General features: G+C 40.4%; 1 protein-coding gene across 1 annotated transcript in view; it reads right to left on the reverse strand.

The window, feature by feature from the left end:
• Positions 1 to 1356: 1356 nt before the first annotated feature.
• Positions 1357 to 13727, reverse strand: part of me1 (malic enzyme 1, NADP(+)-dependent, cytosolic) — a 152712-nt gene continuing 140341 nt past the window's right edge. Inside the window, exons 7-14 of the mRNA XM_028579465.1 lie at positions 8627 to 8736; positions 7845 to 7942; positions 6412 to 6525; positions 5712 to 5817; positions 4103 to 4245; positions 3809 to 3982; positions 3534 to 3632; positions 1357 to 1937 (exon numbers count right to left, since the gene is read on the reverse strand). Of these exons, the coding sequence (XP_028435266.1) occupies positions 1770 to 1937; positions 3534 to 3632; positions 3809 to 3982; positions 4103 to 4245; positions 5712 to 5817; positions 6412 to 6525; positions 7845 to 7942; positions 8627 to 8736 (1012 nt within the window). The 3' untranslated portion in view covers positions 1357 to 1769. The remainder of the gene's footprint in view (positions 1938 to 3533; positions 3633 to 3808; positions 3983 to 4102; positions 4246 to 5711; positions 5818 to 6411; positions 6526 to 7844; positions 7943 to 8626; positions 8737 to 13727) is intronic.

Raw genomic sequence — 13727 nt, forward strand, 5'->3', positions numbered from 1 at the left:
ACCTGAATTTCAACAGCCACATTAATACAATTACAAAGTCAGCCTATTATTACCTTAAGAATATATCAAGGGTTAAAGGGCTTATGTCCCAGCAGGATTTGGAAAAACTTGTCCATGCTTTTATCTTCAGTAGACTTGACTACTGTAACGGTGTCTTTACAGGTCTACCTAAAAAATCAATCAGACAGCTGCAGCTGATTCAGAACGCTGTTGCTCGAATCCTCACTAAAACCAAGAAAGTGGATCACATCACTCCATTTCTGAAGTCTTTACACTGGCTTCCAGTGCCTCAAAGAATTGATTTAAAAAAATCTTTTGCTGGTTTATAAATCACTAAACGGTTTAAAGCCAAAATACATTTCTGATCTGCTAATACATTACGAACCACCCAGACCTCTCAGATCGTCTGGGACAGGTCTACTTTCTGTTCCCAGAGTCAGAACTAAACAGGGGGAAGCAGTGTTCAGCTTTTATGCTCCACATATCTGGAACAAACTCCCAGAAAACTGCATGTCTGCAACAACTCTCAGTTCTTTCAAATCAAGGCTGAAGACTTATCTTTTTTTTGATGTTGTCTTTCTTTCAATAATCGTTAATTTATAAGTCCTCTGGGAGGCCAGGTTTTGAACCTCTGTTGCAAAAGAAAAAGAATTAAAGTATAAGTCATCTGAGAGGCCCGAGTTGGACTCGGTTAACTTGTTAAGTCCTTTGTAAGGCCCAGTTTGGAACTGGTTTAGTCCTTTGGGAGGCCAGGTTTGGAATCTGAGTTGCAACAGAAAACACCAGTCCTCTGGGAGGCCCGAGTTGGACTCTGTTAACTTGTTCTTATACAGCACTGTAAATTTTATTCTCGTCTTTTATCGATTTTTTTTTCTCTTTTATTTTTTTCTCTTTAATGTTTACATTTTTTTTTAATCGTTTTTAACTCTCTTTAATGTTTTAAGTAAAGCACTTTCAATTACCCTGTTGCTGAAATATGCAATACAAATAAAGCTGCCTTGCCTTACAATTATGACTGATATTTATGTTTATAGTGACAGCGCTCCCTAGTGGCCATAGTACTTATGACCGGACCAAAGCTGGAAGTAATGTGACAAAGTTCTGCTTAAAGAGGTAGGTTGGAGTGGTGGATGGGATAAAAAAAAACAACACAGGACTTTCCCCCAGGAAATCAGAGTTTGTGTCCTGTTTGAAAAAAGAAAGTAAACAGCAAGTTTTTAAAAACTTTTAACGGAACTACGTCACGTTCAGCGTCACTAGCGTAACCAAATGTAAACCCAAACCACAATCTCTGGAGAACTTGTTGTACTCAACACACCCTTGTCTTCTTTCAGTACAAATGCCATTAGACGTGAAAAACATGAATCAAAACCATTTTTATTTGACAAAGAGTTTTTGGATTATAGCTGACAATCATAAAAACTGCCTATTACAGTACAACTAAAAGTAACCTGTGAAGGACTTTCCCCAAATGTATTGTAAAATTCAATGTGATAACAACCATTAGTGGAATATTAAATATATAAGTTCTGCAAAGTGCTTTCTGTTTCACATTTTGTCAGCTTCATTTGGTTCAGTGATTATTAAATATTGATTTTATCATAACTCGACATGTGTTGCCACCATTAATTTCACAGTAATATATAAATGAGATAATTCTACACACAGCCTCTTTCATATTCCAACATTGTGTCTTGTGGTGATATCACATGTCATGTCAGTATTTATTTTACCCCTCCAGCGTTTATTCCGTCTCTCTGTCCAGTGTTTTAAAGTTTGCACGACTGCATATTCATACTGTCCTCTGGCCAGCGGTACGAGTCCACAGCAAACTCATCATAATCAGTGCTATAGGTAAGGGAGTCGTAATATGCTTCTTTGTCAGACGGCTCCGGGTAAAGTGTCGCCATGTTGTGCTCATAGGCATACTCCATGACCTGTAATGCACAGCATTGGAGAAAATCAGACCCCATACAACTAGACTCAAAGAGACATGGGTATCACTTATAATAACCATCATTAATAAATGGTAAATTGATAGTTAATTAAACTTTAGTTAATAGTTAGTTTAGTTTAATGTTAGCAAATGTTAAATGAAATGATGTATGCTGTTTACTAACTATTACTAATGTTTTAATGTATGTTATTTTATTATTAGTTTAGTGTATTATGAAATAAAGAGTTCAATAATTTAGATAGATAGTTAATTGTAATGTCAATTGTTTTGTAAACCACACATTATTTGGATGGCTATTATAAAGTTGCAACTAATGCTGATAATAATTAGTTAATGATTAATTAATACGTAGGTTAATAAAGCATCAAGTAACATTAATGTGGCCCCATTAAATCTTTATTTGGTGATCTATAAAAAAGAAGCTCTGATTATTTGTGCACTGATAACAACCATCTAAACAATATTTATAGATGCTTTACAAAGTATGTATTAATCATTAAAGGACAATTGCGGCGCAAAATGAACCTAGGGATAATAACATATGTGTACTGAATCGACCATTCTCTGGGACATGTTTTCATGCTAATCTAATGTGTCTCTACCTTGAAAGAAGCTATCGCTAACTGGTGGTTAGCTGCTAATGCTAGCCTTCGGGGCAGAGGGTATATTGCTATTTTATGCCACTAACAAGACTCAAAATAGCACCACACTTCCACGGTAGCATAATGAAGGACCCTACATGTAAACCGAAGCATTGAGAACAGTCAAACGACGAACGCTGTGCAACCAGTAACCAGTAACATAGCTCAAGCACGGCGTTTGTGGGTCGACTGGTCATGACTGTTCTCCCAAGATGGCGCCTGCCTGTGTACGTGAACGGTACTGCCTTTATAAACTATCTTTTTAATAAACTGTATGTACACTTACAAAGTTCTAAAAGCTTCGGTTTACACGTAACGACCCTCATTATGCTACCGTGGAAGTGTGGTGCTATTTTTAGCCTTGTTAGTGGTGTAGAAATTTACCCTCTGCCCCGAAAGCTAGCATTAGCAGCTAACCACCGGTTTGCTCTAGCTTGTTTCAAGCTAGAGACGCATTCGATTAGCATGAAAACATGTCCCAGAGAACGGTCGACTCGGTACACGTGTTATTAACCCCTAGGTTCATTTTGCGCCGCAATTGTCCTTTAACAAGATATTAAAAGCATAATTTTATGATCGCCATCCAAATAATGTTTATTGACAGTTTACAAACGATTCCGTAAAGGTTTATACATAATTTTGTAATCATTAACAAATACTTAATATAACATATAAAATGTTAGGATGTGTGCAACAACAAACTGTAAAATAATAACATGAATTATAGCATTATAATTCATATAATTATAGCAATTATAGCAATAATAATTTAACGTTATTAATTATCATGACATTGTTTGTTAACAGCAAAATCACTTTTAACTTAAGTTTGATTAACTATCAATTTACCATTTATTAGTGATGGTTATTATAAAGTGTTACCGAGACATGGCAGCGTACATCTGCTTCTCCTTGTGTGTACATTGAGCTCTAACCTTTACAGCCAGTTTGAGAGAGACGTCCCTGATGGAGCTGAGAGGAGGATACAACCTTCCCTCCGCCAGGTCTTTCTCCGTCACCAGGTGAGCAAGAGCCTGTCGAATGGTAAACACTCAGCTCAAGTTACGGCAGCGAAGAAAGTCATCACAACATGCCGACTTGTTTTTCACGAGTCTGACTTCGCTCAGCTAAGTGTATGACACTTATCATTAAATAATAATATAAAATACATGAAAAGGGTGAGTATGTACTGATTATGTCAGTGTGTGACCTCTGCTGCAGCAAGGAAGATTCCCTCTGTAATATGTCGGATGCCACAAACGGTGACACTCAGGCCTACACCGGGGAAGATGTAGGCGTTGTTACCCTGACCAGGGTAGAACGTCCTCCCATTGGACAGGGTGACGGGGTCAAATGGGCTGCCACTGGCAAAGATGCCCCGCCCCTGCAGCACAATGAGGATTATTATTGGTTTTATTCGCCCATTGATTAGAGATGACCAAGGACACCATTCATGGCCATGTATGAGAATATCACTGCAACGAAGAGAGTCCTGAGTGAATACCTCTGTGAGTGTGTAACACTGCTCAGCAGTGCATTCTGCTTTGCTGGTAGGGTTGCTGAGGGCGAAGATGATTGGGCGTTCATTGAAGGAAGCCATGTCTGTGATGATCTGCTCGCTGAAGGCTCCGGCAACAGCCGCCACACCTGAGACAGAACGCAGGCCGTCAATGTGCAAAATATCCCATTTCAGTAATTATATCGATATTGTGATTTGAGGCTTGACATCATCTTAGATTTTTAAAATTTGCCTTTACCCAATTAGTCATTATATCCATATTACTGATGATTATTTATCAAAAATGTCATTGTGTAACTATTTTGTGAAAGCAACAATCATCAACCCTACATTATCATTGCACTATCAATATCAAGGAATTAGGTAAAAAAAAGGTGTTATTTGATTTTCTCCATATCGCCCAGGCCTATTTCAGTCTGCTTCTTTAGGAGCTTTCCAACAGCTGACGGCGTCGCCTCCGCCTCAGCTTGTCAGCCAGTGGCTGGTTTTGGAACAACAGTCAAGCAGCTCATAGCAAGTCAGCTGGTCGAGTCAGTTACAAACCATGAACTGCTTGAAATGTTTTTGACCGAGGCTCAACGAGTGCCTTTCGAGCACAAGCGAGTGGTCGAGTGAGCTAGAGTGTAGATGAAGACAGGGAGCGGCGTTAAACAGAGAAACAAAACATTGTTTTTGGCGTTTCATTACTAATACAAATGCAACTGTAGCAAGCACCTAACTATCACTATGGTTGTTCATATTCTATGACGCTACAAATAATATCCAGCTACGAAAAAGCCTTGAAAATTCGGAAGTTAGAACGGAAGTACAGAAAGTCGTCGCTATGGAGATGATACACAGTCTCGTTGGTGTAAACTGGCAGGTTTCAGAACGTTGCAGACGGGCAAATTGCAAGTAATGGCAAGTTTCAACTTGTCTCGTCATCTTCAGCATTCCCCGTATGACCTTAAATTCTCCCTCAAATGTACACATGTACTATCAGTCCTTTCTTTCAATGACTCCTTGCATCCAATTTATCACTGTCATCTATCTATCATCTATCTGTCATCTATTGATTATTCTATCTAACATGCAGTCTGACAATCTGTTTAACTGGCTGTCTTATGAAAACATCCGATGCTTGTTGTTTTACCGTTGATAGTCTTGTTTTGCCAGACCTTCCTCCACAGCGCTGCGGAGGAGGGTCTGGCTAGTCCACACAGTATTCCAGAATGGGAGAAAAATGTGCTCTGGTTTATTGGCATTTCTTTAAACTAATCACAATCATCTTGGGCGGAGCTAAGCGCTGTACGGAACAACGACGCCTCTGCAAAATAGTCTCAGGAAGGAACTTGTTTTGGTGGAACATGTGTACGTTCAAAAGTAGTTTGTCATGTAACCGAAAACTCAGATTGGACAGATAGTCTAGCTAGCTGTCTGGATTTACCCTGCAGAGATCTGAGGAGCAGTTAACCATAGTCCTCACAAATCCACCGGAGTTTAGAACGCCACCACAAAGGAAGCCCAAGGCAACGGATACCCGGCCTAAATGAGTGAAAATTTCCGTCAGCAACGGAGCAATCCCAGAAGTGGACATCGAGGATATAGACTATACCGATGATAGCTGTGGGTTTCAGTTCCCGAACCACATCCTCCAGTTTCTTCATCTGTGGATGCTCGTGAGCAAACCTCTCCTTCTCATGAGTCAGCTGGTCTCGGCCCTACGGAGATGGAGAGGAAGGGTTGAGGAGGAGGACATGGAAGACATGAGACCATCTGTAGAAATACCAGACACTGTGAAAAACATTCTTATTGCTCCCCAACCATTTTTTAGCGCTGAAGGCATGAAGGATTTCTTGAAAGTGCTCCTCTGTACTGGAGGATGACCAGTTAGAAACAAGAGGGAGAAAAGAGGAGGTGAAAAGAGGCGAGTATGAAGAGGAGAGGTGGGATAAAGGGGAGAGGAAAGAGGGAGCGTTGTTGGTGGAGTGAAAGAAGCAGCGAGAAAGCAAATGGTGGAGGACAGCGAAGAGGAGAACAAGGATTGAGGGATGAATAACATGGATATGGTGAAAAAACAGGTGTAACAGATGTTGATGTTGCATAGTCTTTTACAGTGATTCCCCAGACAAACCTATGTCCTATAAATTAACAATGGGAAATGTTTCCCTTGATTGTTCCTCTGAGGTTTTTTGTAATTTTTAGGATTTCTTCCTACTGGACCAATCATTCTGATCGGCTATCGTGGTCGGATTACAATGGATTAATGTATTTATGCATACAGTATGTACATGTGCAGTATTTTATTAAGACACCTTGACAATGAGGCCCTTGGAATCAACCATCCAGATCTTTTCCAAACACTTTTCCTTAGCGAGTCCCTCCTTCTCCATGGCCATGGCGATCAGCTCAGCAATCCCCATCGCTGCCTGGGAGCAAGACAAAAGGAGAGGGAGAAAAGAGGAGGGGGAGAGGAAGAGCATCATGACATCTCCATACCAGCTTTGGTTTCACATGCCAATTACATACAATAACTCATCCATCTCGTCAAAAGAATATCTGATCTGAAATCACAATATTTTCTCTCTGTTTCACTAATTGTAGTGATGACAAATTAGGAATGTTATTAAAGACAGAGGAAATCATTTCTCTGCACACAATTACAATACAACCTGGTTTAAAATGAGACCATGTAACTTTTGAAAGAGGAAAAACAGAATATCCCTCATACAAATAAACAAATAATCCCATCTCACTCTGGGGTTTCCTGAATTAGTCTGAAATGAAGAGACGCTTAAAATGGCTACAGATAGCATGCTTCAATTAGCAAACTTTATATATATATATATATATATATATACTGTATATATATACTGTATATATTTATATATATATTTCTTCTGTGTAACTGAATTTAATAATCAATTCGCTGACTTTGACTTTTGCTACCTTTTTGCTACATTTAAAGATGTCACAAATACACTTTTCAATCGTTCAATCGAAGAAACAAAATCTGAATTAAACACTTTGTACTTCACCTGGAGACATGTTTGTTTTGCCCTAAATAATGATGTCTTCATTTCATATATGTCTTAAAGAGTAAATCTGGGGAAGTGATCTGACATGAGAAATAAAAGGACAAAGTTGGAAAAAAGGTCCTAGGCTGGGCTCAAATGAGGGTGTAGCGACAATCCTGACCAGCAGTCATCCACTCGGCTGGGTGCGGGAGAAGACCTTGTTTTTTTTACACACTTCAACGAGTACATATCCAGTCATCGTCATTTCCAAAGGTCTCTGTTTGTGCCCATCGAGACTACAAAGCAACCCTGGAGTTTTCAAACTGAAACGGAGGCAGCATGGTTTCCAAACGTCTCCGTTTTAGGGACTTAGAAATGCCGGAGTAGTGTGGACACGAGAAGTAAACGCGAGGTGTAAACGTAGCAAAAGATGTAGACGTAGTCTGAAGCGCGTCAAAAATAAGTTATTCTCCCGCACTCAGCCAAGTGGCTTATTACTGGTCAGGATAGTAAAAACGCTGCGATCAGACATAAACAAAGACATAGTGGCTTCTGCACAGGGTAACTGAGACTACATAGTCAGCATCTTGAAACCCTATAACACCAGGATGATGATGTCTTTAAAGCATCTGACTCAAGAAACACTTGGATTGGATTGTCTTCTAATGAGCTTTTTGGGCCACAGCCTGCTGTTCAGCCAAACAGTCTTGTTTTAAGTGTGCTGCACATACCTCCCCTGCACCTTGGAACACAATGGTATGGTCACACATACTGCTCTTGGTGACGCGGAGAGCCGCCAGGAGTCCAGCTACTGCCACTGCAGCAGTACCTAAGGAGTATTATAGAGCAACATCAACACGGGCAAAAATGGGCAAAGAAGAAGTGGAGCGTGGTGGAGGCAGCAGACAGTTTAATGAGCTAACAGGAGAGAGAAGGGGAGAGATTTCTCCTTCAGGAGACACAACATACAGCATGCCAGCTAAGCTTTCTTTCTGAATAAATGTTAGCATTCATTCATGCTAACATTTCACACGACAAGACATTTTAGAAAACAATTAGGGGTTCACATAACAACATATTTCCATTTTTACCGTTTATATACCTAAATCTATAGCTACATGTCCTGGTTCTGTATTTCCTATTAGTTGATGAAAAAATGTTGCATTCAATTATTCATATAGCATCAGAGTATGTTTACGGGTTATGTTTTATGTGATCAGTGATGCCATTGTTTACGAGAGTAATATCAGACAAATAGAAATACTTGAGTGAAGTTTCCCTTAAACATATCAAATGTACAACCTGCATTTCAAATTTCTATTCTCTCTTTTTTATGGTTCAAAGAAGATATGGTTGTAACACAAATACAATATACATTTGTACAACTATTATTCGTATTTTACACGTCATGTGGTTTTATGAGAAATAAATGAATAGTTGAGATGGACACAGAATATGTCAATTGTGTGTGTGTGTGTGTGTGTGTGTGTGTGTGTGTGTGTGGTTGGGTTACCTTGGATGTCATCGTTGAATGTGCAGTACTTGTTGCGGTACTTGCTCAGCAGCCGGAAAGCATTAACATTTGCAAAGTCCTCAAATTGAATCAGACAGTCCATTCCATACCTGTAAACAGAAGAGCAATTAATCTGGCTGAATGGACAGATGATCTGAAATGGACAGAAAAAGGGAAATAAAGGAGTTAACAGAGCTATATGTTCACTCAAAGGTTAGGGGTCATTTAATAGACCTTTGCACACACATATACAGAGAGCAGTCTCAGCGGTCCTGGGGGGGGCGCTCTCTCACTACACAGGGCGAGAAATGAAGAGAAGTGATGCTGGCTTATCCGTGCCCAAAGTTATGACAATGGTTTTGATTCAGTTTTATGAATATGCACAGTTATATTAAAACATTTCAATAAATAGAAAAGGGATACTCTGTTATGTTAGAAGGCATGTCTGAAGTCAAATGTAAAGCCCCATAACTGTACACAGTTTTGTTTAATGGACATTTGACAAGTTGACACCTGTTTTCCCCAACTTCACAACAGCAGCTCACAATGAGTTTCAGTGAGGCAGGTCAAACCTTTACAAAGGACTAGAATCACAAAAACACCCCCATTTGAAGGAAAAGAACACAGAGCCCACCCAGGATCCCAGTAAAGCAGCCGTCTTCATTTTTACAAGATGCTGCTCAGACCACCTATCACATACAGGAACACAGGAGCCTGTGGCTGTAGGCTCCTACAAAAACATCATACAACCAAATGAAGCCATAAGGCCAGCATTATGAGTCTGTAAATTTGATTCAGCAGTGACAAAGAGGAATCCCAAGTTCCCATGCCTTTCAACAGATGGAACTTTTGTTCTAGGAATTTACGGGATGTTTGCAGAGCGACTGCTGCTCTCCAAGATGAAAGGCTTTAGGCTGTAGGAAAAGCAAAGAAGGGCCTGGTGAAGGTGTACAGTATGACATTATGTCTGAAAAACTAATGATTGTTGCTAGCTTCTGGGGAGTTTACTCCCCGGAGTCCTTATGTTTTTTCCCCCAGTTTATTTCCTTGGAGAACGTTGGCACCAAGATCCTGGTTCCAGCTGTTGCCGTGGTCCTGCTGCACTCCCTGCTGAGCTCAGCGGTGCCCTGCAATGTCATGCTGCTTCCTGCTGAACCCTGCAGCTTCCCGCTACATCCAGTCACTGTTCCATTATTAATGTGACTACTATCGCCACTGTTCATCACACCCCCAACCGGCCCGTCAGACACCGCCTACCAAGAGCCTGGGTCTGTCCGAGGTTTCTTCCCAAGAGGGAGTTTTTCCTCGCCACTGTCGCACTGCTTGCTCCTGAGGGAATTACTGTAATTGTTGGGGCTTTGTAAATTATAGAGTGTGGTCTAGACCTACTCTATCTGTAAAGTGTCTCGAGATAACTGTTATGATTTGATACTATAAATAAAATTGAATTGAAATTGAATTGCTGAAAAAATACTTAATTCTGTATATTAATGGAGATTTTTTTTTTTTTTACAGTGGCTATAGTCTCGCTTTGCCGGACCTTCCTCCACACAGCGTTCTGGGATGGGAGAAACATGTGCTCTGGTTTATTGGCATTTCTTAAACCAATCACAATCGTCTTGGACGGGGCTAAGCACCTGGCAGAGCCACGGTGCCTCTGCTAAATAGTCTCAGGAAGGAACTTGTTTTGGTGGAACACATGTACGTTCAAAAGTAGTTTTAGTCGTGCAACAGAAAACTCCGATTGGACAGATAGTCTAGCTAGCTGTCTGGATTTACCCTGCAGAGATCTGAGGAGCAGTTAACCATAGTCCTCACAAATCCACCGGAGGTTAGAACGGCAACACAAAGAAAGCATAAATAACAGACATCCGGCCGAAAAGAGTGACATCTGGCGGAATTTGCGGCGGCAACAGAGCAATCCCGGAAATGAAACGTTGTGGATATAGACTAAAGTGGCTATAACGGCAACAAATCCAATCTTTAGCATTAAAATATTCTGTTTAAAGTGGAAACCGACAACGTTTCAACACCGTCTGTTTGGAACCTTCTCAAGTCCCAGGGCTTTTACCGTGAATGGAGCCTTCCTTTTCTCAGGAAGATGGTGTCATTATTCTATAGCCATTACAATAAACAATCAACTTTACTTCATCATGATACATTTAAAAAAAAAATGTCTATTGTCACTTTAAGGAAAATTCTCGCACAAGGTGAAATTGCATTTAAAGTTTGATATTAAAGGTCCCATGGCACGAAAATTTCACTTTATGAGGTTTTTCAACATTAATATGAGTTCCCCCAGCCTGCCTTTGGTCCCCCAGTGGCTAGAAATGGTGATAGGTGTAAACCGAGCCCTGGGTATCCTGCTCTGCCTTTGAGAAAATGAAAGCTCAGATGGGCCAATCAGGAATCTTCTCCTTATGAGGTCATAAGGAGAAAGGTTACCTCCCCTTTCTCTGCTTTGCCCGCCCATAGAATTTGGCCCACCCATGAGAGAGAGAGAGACATCATGGCTTTCAAACGAGAAAAGTGGCAGTTGGTCAAGGCCACACCCCCACCCTCCACCTTGCCCCTCCCACTCTCCTCCTCAATAACTACAGACAGAAATGGCACATCCTAAGGAAAGCTCATTGTGGGACTGGCTCTAGTGGCTTTAATTCTGCACCAAAGCTGAATTTCGGGAAAGAGACTTCAGATACAGTATTAGGGGACCACTAAGGCCTATATAAAAGAGACTTCAGATACAGTATTAGGGGACCACTAAGGTCTATATAAAAGAGACTTCACATACAGTATTAGGGAACCACTAAGGCCTATATAAAAGAGACTTCAGATACAGTGTTAGGGGACCACTAAGGTCTATATAAAAGAGACTTCAGATACAGTATTAGGGGACCACTAAGGTCTATATAAAAGAGACTTCAGATACAGTATTAGGGGACCACTAAGGCCTATATAAAAGAGACTTCAGATACAGTATTAGGGGACCACTAAGGTCTATATAAAAGCATCCAAAAAGCAGCATGTCATAGGACCTTTAAAAAACTGGGAACTTTTTGCAATACAATTACAAAAGCCGGAGATAGTTGGGATGAACAAATGCCATTTTAATGGCGTGACTGCCTGAAAGTATTTATTAGCAGTATAACTTTTAGAAACAATGATAGGAAAGGGTGAGGTTGTCTGAAAACCTGTATTAAAAACACCAGGGATCATGTTTCAGTGAGTGAGGAAGGAAATTGGGGACAGGCCGAGCAAACAGGCCGAGCCGTCCCAAAATCACCCCAACAACACCTACAGCCCCGTCAGTTAACTGAACAATAGGGCAACATGAAATCCTTCCTCGTCACCTTTCTCTTTTACAGTTAAGACACTGTTTTTCTCTCCATTCCATCTTTAACTTTGCTCTTTCTTTCTGTGGCTTTCTCAGCCTTTTCATAAAACCCCACCTCCTACCTCATAAGGAAAAGGATCCTTGTTTGCACCGTTATTCTACAATTCACTAAAGCTCTTTCCCACTTGTTACAGTGGCTGCTAAACTGCTTAAACCTTCTGCAGTAGGAGGATGAAGCAGAGCGGAAGCGGGGCAAGAAAGAAATGCAGGACGAGAAGTGACCTGAGTTCAACTGCAATAAAAACTTTATGTCCTGATGAGAGAGTGCCATGCTTGACTGTTTATCCTTCCCTCTGCCACACTGCAAGACACTGCTTCCTAACACAGAGACTGACAGCCCGGCTGACTTACTGCCAACACAGCGGTAGCCTAGTGCTGAGGAGAGAAATGTGTTTTCTATCAAGCTGAGAGCACTCATACAGCAATGAGAGCTTGTGCGAAGAGGAGGAATAATGAGGCCAAGAATGGAGCTATAAACTTTTCATTGTTTTGGGGCTTTAGGAGGCAGAGACAGGCGACAGGCGAGGACAGATGTGGCCTTGCCCCACTGCAGCGCCCTCTGGTATGGTGTGGTACTGGAGAGGTCACACCAGTTCACGCAGAACCAAGCTGCCTATACAGAAAGGCCATGAGTCCAGAGAGATAGATCTGGGAGTGTTAGTCCTCTGCAGAAGTTGAAATTCATACTCACATGCTATTCTCATTAAGTATTCTCAGTAAAGACAGAGGATTAAGTTTTAAGGCTTTAGGTGAGAATGAAAAACAATGTGGCCTGTTAGACATTGAATTCTATGTTTTATTTCTAAATGAGAAAGGTCAGAGACTCCTGACACAGACCTGAGAAAGGCTGAGCTGTTACACATGCATATTTATGGGCATCCACTGACCATAAACTACAGAGTAACTATCTGTGGTTGTGGTACTGCAGAAAGAAAGGAACATCTTCCCAATGCAGAAAAAGCTCTTTGGTCCTTGGCCTGAGCCATAAAGATAGGGGGAGTGTTTGTGACAGTGTGTGTGTGTGTGTGTGTGTGTGTGTGTGTGTGTGTGCGCGTGCGCTGCAGAGAACAAAGCTCATCTTGGAGGCCATTTGTGTTCATTGGCCCATTTTCTGCCTGAAAGTCTGTTGTCTTTCCTTGACAACCCTCTGAATGGAACGCCAAATCTGACAATGCACATTTTGCCATCTGAGTAGTGGGATTATTATTACTGGGTAACACAGGAAAAGTGGAAATAAATCTGGTAAAGGTGGCAAAACTGGAATGAAAGTTATATGATATAACTAATTGTATATGTACACTTATAATACTTAATTACATTGTAAAAAGATTTTAAATATAAATTACTTCTTATTATGGTGTCCATGATCATTTTTGCTGGGAAACAAAAGATTGGGCCCCTGGGAAGAGGGATGTACAGTATATTATTTATATATATATATATATATATATATATATATATATATATATATATATATATATATATATATATATATATATATATATATATATATATATACAGTGGGGGAAATAAGTATTTGACCCCTTGCTGATTTTGCAGGTTTGCCCACTTACAAAGAATGCAAAAATCTACAATTTTAATCATATGTACATTCTAACAGTGAAAGACAGAATCCCAAAGAAAATTCCAGAAAATCACATCATATGAATTTATTAAAATTGATAACCATCTGAGGAGGAAAAACAA

This window comes from Perca flavescens, chromosome 6 (assembly GCF_004354835.1).
Source record: "Perca flavescens isolate YP-PL-M2 chromosome 6, PFLA_1.0, whole genome shotgun sequence".
Lineage (NCBI taxonomy): Eukaryota > Metazoa > Chordata > Actinopteri > Perciformes > Percidae > Perca > Perca flavescens.